The 9,975-nt window shown below is 36.7% G+C and overlaps 1 protein-coding gene and 1 long non-coding RNA gene across 2 annotated transcripts; one reads left to right on the top strand and one right to left on the bottom strand.

The window, feature by feature from the left end:
• Positions 1–9: 9 nt before the first annotated feature.
• miox (myo-inositol oxygenase) lies at positions 10–6,098 on the bottom strand. The gene is made up of 10 exons (XM_066684930.1): positions 5,989–6,098; positions 5,708–5,782; positions 5,488–5,568; positions 4,648–4,810; positions 4,376–4,443; positions 2,962–3,071; positions 2,047–2,114; positions 1,808–1,857; positions 1,415–1,527; positions 10–959 (listed from the first exon to the last, which is right to left on the bottom strand). Exons 1-10 carry the CDS (start codon positions 6,004–6,006, stop codon positions 851–853), a joined length of 855 nt encoding a protein of 284 aa, XP_066541027.1. The 5' UTR covers positions 6,007–6,098; the 3' UTR covers positions 10–850.
• Positions 4,728–9,975, top strand: LOC136709588 (uncharacterized). The gene is made up of 3 exons (XR_010804509.1): positions 4,728–4,821; positions 5,755–5,798; positions 8,630–9,975. It is a non-coding gene; the product is annotated as an uncharacterized lncRNA (long non-coding RNA).

The raw sequence follows: 9,975 nt of genomic DNA, 5'->3' as shown, positions 1-9,975 counted from the left end.
CAGCTATTGTAGGATTAGTTACTCTGGCTTTTGCTGATCCAGTCAGGCAAGTTTATTTATTATAAGGGAAATCTGTCATAGCCAGTTTGCGGTTATATTATTTGATATATATATGTGTTTGTCTGTTATGATGTTCATCTCTTTAGCAGGAGGCTGATGTGGCTCTCCAGACAGTCTATTTTTAACAAAACATTTGCAATTCTTTCCAGTTTTACTGTGCTTGCGGAGGACAATTATGAAACAAAACACATTTTGTATAATTTATTTATAAAACGTAAAATGCGCTTTGATCCAAAAATAATTTTTACCGTTCAGATATTTTAGCAGCTTAATATGAACTGTTGTCTTATATTTAATAGTCATCTGCTGTAGATAACTCTTGAAAGTACACTGTTTTTCCTGTGCTGGAAGCATGATTTTTGCTTTTGAGTTTCAGGAAAATTAAAGAGTTTGAAAATGAATAGGTAAAATTAAGAAATGAGAGATGCTAAGGAGAGAAAGAGAAAGATGGGGAGGCAAACAATCAAAAAATGGAAGAAGTGTAATGTAGACATTCAAGTCTGTAGATTCCAGTGTTTTTGTCTTTTGTGTTTTTCAGATGATGGGCAGCAAAGCAGCAGATACAATAGAGGTAGAATGATAAAGAGTTTGAGGGAGGTATGATTGAGACTAAAAGTGCATACAGTGAAGGGTGATTATGAGCTTCTAAAGCGTTACTCTTAATACTATAGGATATCAATTAGATTATCACACCATTACTGTTTACATACGTTTTGTCAACACATTTGTCTTTCAACTACATAATTTCATGTACACACAAATATTGCAGGTCAGACAGCGAGGTGTGTGTTCACCAGGACAGAACACCAGGGCAGTACTTGTCAATGAGGGACTGATAATATGGCTTCAGCTGCTCCACATCAGGCAGATCAGGACTTTTTGTGTACAAGTCAAACTTGCTGTAGAGAAAAATGTACAAATTCATATCAGCCCTTAAGTAAAAACGCCAATAATTGAATACAGTTTTGTCATTTGGTGTTTACAACAGTTATAAGGTCAGTGTAGAAATTAAGTAATAGTACTTTATACTCCACCAAATAACAATGGGGAACTTCATGTCTAAATTCACCCACACCTTTATCAAACCTTACTAAGTTGCAAAAGGATGAACTATAATAACCTAAAACCAAGTCCCACATTTTTAAGAGTGCTTTTTTAAAGAGTTTTATAAAAGGTATCATTTGATGTCCCAATCCATATGTTAAACTCAACTGCAAAAACAGCAAATTCTAAAGTCACTGCTTTAGTTATGCCTATTCAGCCTACAGCAATTTGGCTCTGCCCATTACAGTCTAATAAAAATATATATGGACATATAGTGTAAATTGTATATGGGTGTGACCAAGGGGCATACTTGAACTCTTTGACCCAGGGCAACATCTTCAAATCTTTATCATTGCAGAGGTGCATGTAGTTTCCATGTGTGTGCCAGGGGTAGAATGAGTGGAAGCGGATCATATACAGACCCTAAGAGAGAGGGAGAGAGAAAGAGCATGGTATAAACCAGGGATATACACCAAGGGCCGGTGTGGCTATTGGTTTTTGTTCCAACCAACCAGGGGGTCACATGATTAGTTGTTTTACTGAGACCTACTAATTAATTAAAGGAGTGAAATCGTGTGTGCTCTGGCCTGAATGGACTACAATCCTGCAGCCACACCGGCCCTTTGAGGATACGACTGCCCACCCCTATATAAACATAGGTAAAGTTACTTTACAGAGCAAACATTCCTGAGTAAATACTGACCTCTTCTGGGATGGGACACTTGTTAAACTTCATCACTTGGTACATATACTCTGCAATAGAGGAACAGGTCATTTTTTGGTTGTTTGTCATTGTGTATTTCAGCAATAGAATACGTTTTTTGTTTCTGTGTATACAGGTGAAAGGTGAAAGCCAGGAGTCAGTAAGGTCATTTAGGTTCAGTGTGAGTATAAATACACTTGGACACAGTTTTCTTGTGAGCATGCGCTTTCGGTACTCACCATCATGTCCCCAAGACATGAAAACCTTTTCAAGACCGCAGTGTCTTTCATAAATCCCACACTCTGTGCTGCAGAGAAAGAATTGTGTTGAGAAGTTAGATATTTTGCACTTTTACAGTCTTGGTTTATAAAACTCTGTTTTATTGATTTGAATATATTGAAAAGATTATGCTACAGTTCAGTGGCTGTTGAAGTCATTTATGGAAACAAAGCCAATACAAATAATATTAATTCTAAATCAAATTTTGAAGACAGTGGAATAGATGAATCCTACAGTAGACACGGCAGATTGTCTGTCAGTGGATATTGGTTTTGGACTGGTTTCAACAAATGTTACGAATGTTCCTTTTCCTACCATTTAAGTGATTTTTTTTATTTTTATTTTCTTTTTTCTTTCTCTGTTCATGCTACTAGTATGTCCGATTCTGAATAAGTATCTTGAAATAATGCCTTGTAGCACTATTAGGTATCACTGCAAGGCATTATTTGTGTGATTTGTATCAATATACTGCCTTATTATTCCAAAAGATTAATTTATTGTTTATTTCTACATAGCAATTTAAAACCTCAAGAAAATTAGTTCTTATCTTTAGAATATTAATATTTTAACATACTGCTTCCATGAACGGCTTTTTGCCCTCTACCTGATATCAACTGGTTAATTGGTTTCCACAGAAAATGCTAAGCCACATACAGAAAGGAAAGAGAATGAATCCGATCCAGCGTTGCTGATTTAGTAGAGTGTTTGAGTAGCTTGAGCATGGTAACATACTTTGTATTGATTTATTTTTAATTAATATTTATAGACTCAGTATCAGCCCTTACTCCCAAGTTAATAATGATACTGGAAAAGAAAGTGGTTTCATGTTACTCTATAATACTGTATATGGCTGTGTGAGAGGAGGGTTGACAAACTTCAGGCTGCTGTTCTTGTCATCTGGATTTTCTGAAAACGTAGAGTCTCTGAAAACGATTGAGTTCTGGAACAGGCAGCCTACAGGAAAGGTGTCTCCAGCCACTGCCCACTTAAACACATCCAAACAAGGCATGAAATCATCTACGAGTTCTAGGATCAGCTTAATTATGCTCTGATATATAGAGCAGAGGTGAGGAAATGATTTCCCTGCTATAACACACCTGCTCAACATTACGGATAAATGTTGTATGATGTGTTTAGTTGAGCAGGGAAGTGAGCCCCAGCTTACAGTGTTACCCTACACTACAGGGTAGGCCATTTATATGAATACACCTTAATAAAATGGAAACGGTTGGTGATATTAACTTCCTGTTTGTGGTACATTAGTATATGGGAGGGGGAATTATAGAATGTGTTCAAAGTGCTGCCCATTGTGTTGGTTTATCAATGCAACCCTCTTCTCCCACTCTTCACACACTGATAGCAACACCGCAGGAGAAATGCTAGCACAGGTTTCCAGTACCCGTGGTTTCAGGTGCTGCACATCTCGTATCTTCACAGCATAGACAATTGCCTTCAGATGACCCCACCAATAAAAGTCTAAGGGGGTAAGATCGGGAGACCTTGGGGGCCATTCAGCTGGCCCATGATGACCAATCCACTTTCCAGGAAACTGTTCATCTAGGAATGCTCGGACCTGACACCCATAATGTGGTGGTGCACCATCTTGTTGGAAAAACTCAGGGAACCTGCCAGCTTCAGTGTATAAAGATGAAAACACATCATCATGTAGCAATTTCACATATCCAATGGCCTTGAGGTTTCCATTGATGAAGAATGGCCCCACTATCTTTGTACCCCATATACCACACCATACCAAGATGTGCAGCACCTGAAACTGCGGATACTGGAAGCCTGTACTAGCATTTCTCCTGCGGTGCTGCTATCAGTATGTGAAGAGTGGAAGAGGGTTGCACTGACAATCCAACACAAGTGGGAAGCACTTTGAACACATTTTGAACACCACTTGAACACAAGTGGTCAGAAACTTGGAAATAACTCATGAAAGAATAAAGTTACACCATTGTTTTTCTTGTGAAATTCCCAATAAATGTGATGTGTCACATGACCCTCTTCCCATTGAAAAAACAAAAGTTGAATCCAAAATGGCAGACTTTAAAACGGCCGCCATGGTCACCACCCATCTTGAAAAGTTCTCCCCCCTCCCATACACAAATGTGCCACAAACTGGAAGTTAATATCACCAACCATTTCCATTTTATTAAGGTGTATCCATATAAATGGCCCACACTCTATAACAGCTAAAACTAAACTTCACAATTAACTGCTGAGTTTATCAGAGTTCCCCACCCCTGATGTAGAACATTAATATTTAATTAATCTCTCAGTTACCTGTGGCTCTCCCCATAGGGCCATGATTTTGCCAATGTCATGGATCAGACCAACCAACTGGAACCAGTCTGGTGAAAAAGAGTGGTGAAAGAAATAAGCTTGATGACTATAAAATTCATACTGAAAATTTATTAATTAAAATCTATTAATGTTAAGGCTTTAGCCTTCCCCAAACATTCAGGATATTATTGATTTGAACTTTTGTAAATAACGTGGTAGCAACTGAAACCCATGCAGGGCACAGTGGGGTTATTGACATAATGTTCCCTCACCCTTATCTGGATGTTCCCTGCGGATGCCCTCAGCAGTCTGGAAGGCGTGGTAAGAGTTTGGGAAGTCAACGTCAGGGTCAGATTCATCGATCAGCTGGTCCAGACAGCCAATGCACTCCATCACCGTCATTCGAGAGTGAGTGCAGCCAACCCATTCTGCGTGCTGGATCACAGGTAACATGTCAAGGACAATTATATAATATGTATTTATTTATTTTTAAATAAAGAAGTCCTCCTGGTTCTTAAGATATGTTTAGTAGTGTCCAACTATCAGGAATTTTGCAGTTAACAGAGAATGGAACTGTCTAAGCTTCAATGTATCATTTGTTGTGTAATAATATGATACTGAGAGTATTAGACAAGTTTCCACAACACAGTGGTTTTTAAGCATTGTAAACTCAATAGCAAGAGGTCAGTTAGAAAGGAGAGGAGTTAGGTAATGGTTCTGTGGTCAGATAAACAAGAGGACTGGCCTCTTATATTGATAACCTCAAGTTTCACACTTACACTGAGATGCAGATTTCTGAAACTTATTTCACATGTCTTCATGATTTGTTAAACGTTCTGAGTAGTCACATGTTACTTACTGATCAACACTGACACTGGACTCATACAGTAAAGCTTTTTAATATATAGTAATGCTAATGATTATTTGTTATATAATTAAATGTAGCACTGTATAATTATATTTTAATATACAATACACAGCACACTTACAATGTAGAGTTCAATGTTGGCAGACATTTCGGAAATGTATTTCTGTTCATTAACTGACTTTCTGTTTGGTTGTATGTGTGAATACCTGTGCTTGTGTTTCTGAAGGAATGTTTGCGTACTGACCTTCTTTTTCACAAAGTCCAGGGTCTGATGTGTGTGCATCAGTTTGTATGTGTTAAACACACGGTCATAAAAAATGCCACTCTGTCTCATACATACACACAAAAAAAAAGCAGAAAAGACATGTTTATTATGATGTCATTTATATGTCTTAAGATTTATACTGTTTTAAGTTTTTACAGTTTTACTTTTGGAGAATGGAGCGTATTAGACTATATTCTACCTCAAAATTCCTGAATTCACTTTTATCTTTGACGTCTGCCTGCTCAGGACGATATGCTAGCGAGGGGTCTGGACCCTGAAACAGGACAGAAGTAAGAGGCTTTTTAATAATATGAGAAGTATTGATGATGGTATAGATTTTTTTTCTGTTATTTCACTAAGTTCTAAAAATATAATACCACTTGTTGTTCACTGGAAATAATTCTTGATCAAAATAAATATAGACATATATAATTATATATGATAAAAATAAAAAACTACAGCATATAAACAGCTACTCACCAGGTTAATCACTCTCATGTTGACGCTGGGCTCTCTGATGTTTTTACAGTGTAATGAGAGGAGATGCTCTGTTTGTGTCTCTCTCTGACTGCTCTATTTATGAACACACACAAACACACTCCACCCAGGAACACTCCAAGATTTGGGACAAATGTAGTGATACTTTAACTTCCACTCAATTACAGAGGAAACACTCTTACTGGAAAGTGGGTGTACGTGCATTTTTGTGTGTGTTTGTTCTGTTGGCTTCCGCTATGGCTTTACCTTCAGTGTTGGAGTGACTAAAGAGGTTTGGGAGATGTTTTTAAAAGCAGCTCATTCAATGATTGAGGAACACCTTACTAGGCTTTGTGTGAGTGTGTGTGCACGTGTGTTTGTCTTGGTTAAAGCTGCTTTGGGTTTTTACTGTTGAGCTGAGGTGTCTTTTTGTCCTTCATTCAGCTTAACCAGATTGAGTCCATTAGAACATAGATGTTGAAATAACATGCTGCATTCGGTTACAAATACAGTTTATATATTGTCAGTATCCAAAGAAAAAAAATTGGTATCTCTATTTTTGTGGATATCTAGTCTGAATACTGCAGCTTTCACATTGTGTAAACATTTCATGGTGAATAGGAATGCTCCTAAATTTCTTCAGTGCAGTTTCAAGTCATGAGATTCATTGAGAGGTGCTCAAGATTTAAGCAAGAATGAATGAAAATCACTTCCTGTGCAAATTATGCTTCTATATTTTTCAGAGTTATTTATTTATTTTTAACTTTATCTGTTGACAAGACTTAGACTTTGACATTTATCTGCAAAAAAGTGAACTAGGGTTAAGGTTAGGGTGGGGTACACTGCACATCAGTGTAAATATCAGATGTAATCCAGACAAATATAAATAACATTAATGGGATTAAAATATTTTCTACAAGGAACTGCATGTAGTGTTTCTTTGTTTCCTTTTTTCAAAATAGTCCTGCTTCAGTGGAGTGTTTGAACCTGTTTCATGTTCATAGCTTTAGAGACATTTAACACTTTAGACATCTAGCTCCTATCACCAACACTGTAAGCATTTCTGAATCTGCAAGTTTCTCTAAAACAGATAATTTCACATCAAACCTCTCTGGCTGATGTTTGTTTACATTTTATACAGTGATTTAGGAATTAAACACACAGACTTTCTTGCTATGTTTAGTTCTTGAAGGAATGACTAGTTACCTTATGTTTAGTTGTTTGCACTTTTGACTGAACCCTGTTTGAGCTGGTGGGGGAGGGGAAGGAGTGTGTGTGTGTGTGTGTTTTCCTTTTATGAGGGTATAACACCCCTGCTTGTTATTGGCTGTTGGTTTGGGGGTGAGACACCAAAGTAATTGTGTCACTATATCAGAGGTGCTGAGTAAACAGTGTGGGGTCAAAACTCAAAATGCACTCACCATATAGAAACCCACCATTAACCACTCCCTCTAAAGCAACAGGGTCAAACTCAGACCTAGGTGACTGCAGCTCTGCAGACTTTTCCTTTGTCCTCTCCTAACATTGTCAGTTCAACTCATAAAGACATTAACTAAGATTCTGTGAGTTGAAATCACTAAGAATATCACTAAGAATATTTCCCAGTGACATATTTAATAGCCAAATGTTATTGAACCCTTGCCCTTCCAACTTATATATATACTGCTCCAGACGATGCTTGGCATTGAGCATGATGAGCTAAGGCTCATGTGAAGGTATTAGACATGTTTTAATTGTCATAGTCATTGCTTGGATTTCTTCTTTTTAATTACTTTCTCTAGGAAAAAAGAAAAAATGAGCAACTTTGTTATAAATTTGTATCAATCTAGGAGATTAGAGCTTTTTGGTCTTCTATTTATGTGTGAAACTGTCAGGGAATTGTTAAAAACAATTTAAACGCCTAAAAACATTTGTTTAAGAAGCACACATGGTTATATTTTGTTTTTCATGTGTTGTTATTTAGTGTAGAGTCTGTATGTAGACTCCAGAGGGCAGTCAAAACACATTCAAGATTCCCGGTGGTTTTTGAACAGATTTTATTTAAGCCATAAACCATATTGTACTAATACATAATTAATGCATAATATATAGCCTGTTTATCTCTCATAAGTGCTATTTCATTTTGCATTAACTATTAGTCATATCTGTTACAGGTATAAATTATAATGCACACATTTATGGCATCATAGTTTTGCACTGTGAGTAAGGTTGGTAATTGTGGCTTAGACCAAAGGGCAGGTGACTTAAGGAGATTTATGGTGATTTCTATGCATTTGTGGTACTTTTAAATTGTTTGATACAGCTGAAATTTGGATTCATAACACAATATGCTTTAGCGTATATGCTTCAATGATATTAATAAAACCGACCAATCTGAAAGCAATCATATTGCCACAGAAATATTCCAATAAATAGTGTAAAAAATCCTTAGACAGTCTTTATCTGTAGCTAATTGGAGCAAACTCTTAAACATTTTAATATCCTTTGATTCATGGAATAAAATTGTGTGAACAGGTATCTATAGAGTAATAGTTTTGACCCTATTGTGTATGTAAAGTCATGACATACAGGTGCATCAATAAATTAGAATATTACCAAAAAGTTAATTTATTTCAGTAATTTAATACGGATTTTCATTTTCCAGCAGGACCTGGCACCTGTCCACACTGCCAAAAGCACCAAAACCTGGTTTAATAACCACAATAACACTGGGGGAAGAGGAGAGACACCAGACCCAACAATGCAGACGAGCTGAAGGCTGCTATCAATTAATGATAATGAATGAATGAATGATTGAGAGGAAATCACAAATTTAACTATTAGAGGTCCACATATGGAACAGTGTTCAAAAAACAGCATGTGAAATGGCACCTGTGAGCAGCATGAAAAAGATTTCTTTGTTTGGTATTTTATGTAGGCTTGTATATGTACATATATTGTTATGGGGGGAGGTTATTCTTGAGTGGGGTTATTCTAGAGTGGGATTTCTCTGTAAGGAATGACTTGCTCAGTGTTTCATAACACACTGTTTTTGAAGGTTTGATGGTGCTTTTGAGACGTTTAGTACATTTGAGTATCACAAAAATGCCCCAGCAGTGTGAAAGAACAGAGGATGAAGGCTATATTGGTTATTGGTAATAAATTATATTTTTTCATGTAATTATGATAAGGATTTGGTCACACTAATATTTGTACACATACACTTCTCGTGTGGAAAAGGAAGAGACTGGGCTGACTTTTATAATGAGGTTTATAATGCCATATATATGAAGTGTTTGTGTTACGCCCTGAAATTGTTTGAGTGTCACTACATATTGTCACCAAGTAAGTAAACAAGAAAACCTTCCTAGTGTGGCAGTAAAGTAAGTGTGTCAAGGGATTTTATTGAATACGACTATGAATAAACATGGTAGAGAAAAACATAACTACATATATTAGAGAGACACTTGAGATGTTGCTAAAATATTTACATTGCAACACGTTTCCATAAATTAAATAACGTTTTCCATTCAAGTCATAAAGCAGTTAATGAAAACATTTTTCCTTTAAAGTGCTTTCACATCTGAAAAATAAATTTGACCTCCTTGATTAGTGTGCACATGAGGACAGCACGCAATCCTTCATGGCTTCACTGCACAAGACTCCCTATTTGTATGTGAGTGTGTATGAAGGTTTTTTTTCTGTTGTATTAAGTAATCTTGTAAATTTAGGTTATAAGATGATTTCTCATTTGTGTGTTTGTATTCAGTTTGACTTTGGCAGGCTCAGTCAAGGGTGATTAAAGAGAAGTGGGAGAGTGTTTTTCTAAACAACCAGTACAGGATTACTGTGGGGATAATGCAAAGTGGCCACTAGAGAAAGACATTTGGTTATTAAAGGGAAGGAGAACAAACTATTTGAACAAACTGTAGGGCCACACCATGAGTATTTGAGGCTTAATGCCAAGGGCACCCTGTGGTTGCATGTGATTTGTTTTTCAGGTGCTGGGTG

The sequence above is a fragment of the Hoplias malabaricus genome, chromosome 11, assembly GCF_029633855.1.
Source record: "Hoplias malabaricus isolate fHopMal1 chromosome 11, fHopMal1.hap1, whole genome shotgun sequence".
In the NCBI taxonomy this organism is placed as follows: domain Eukaryota; kingdom Metazoa; phylum Chordata; class Actinopteri; order Characiformes; family Erythrinidae; genus Hoplias; species Hoplias malabaricus.
This window is presented reverse-complemented; position numbering and strand designations above follow the sequence as displayed.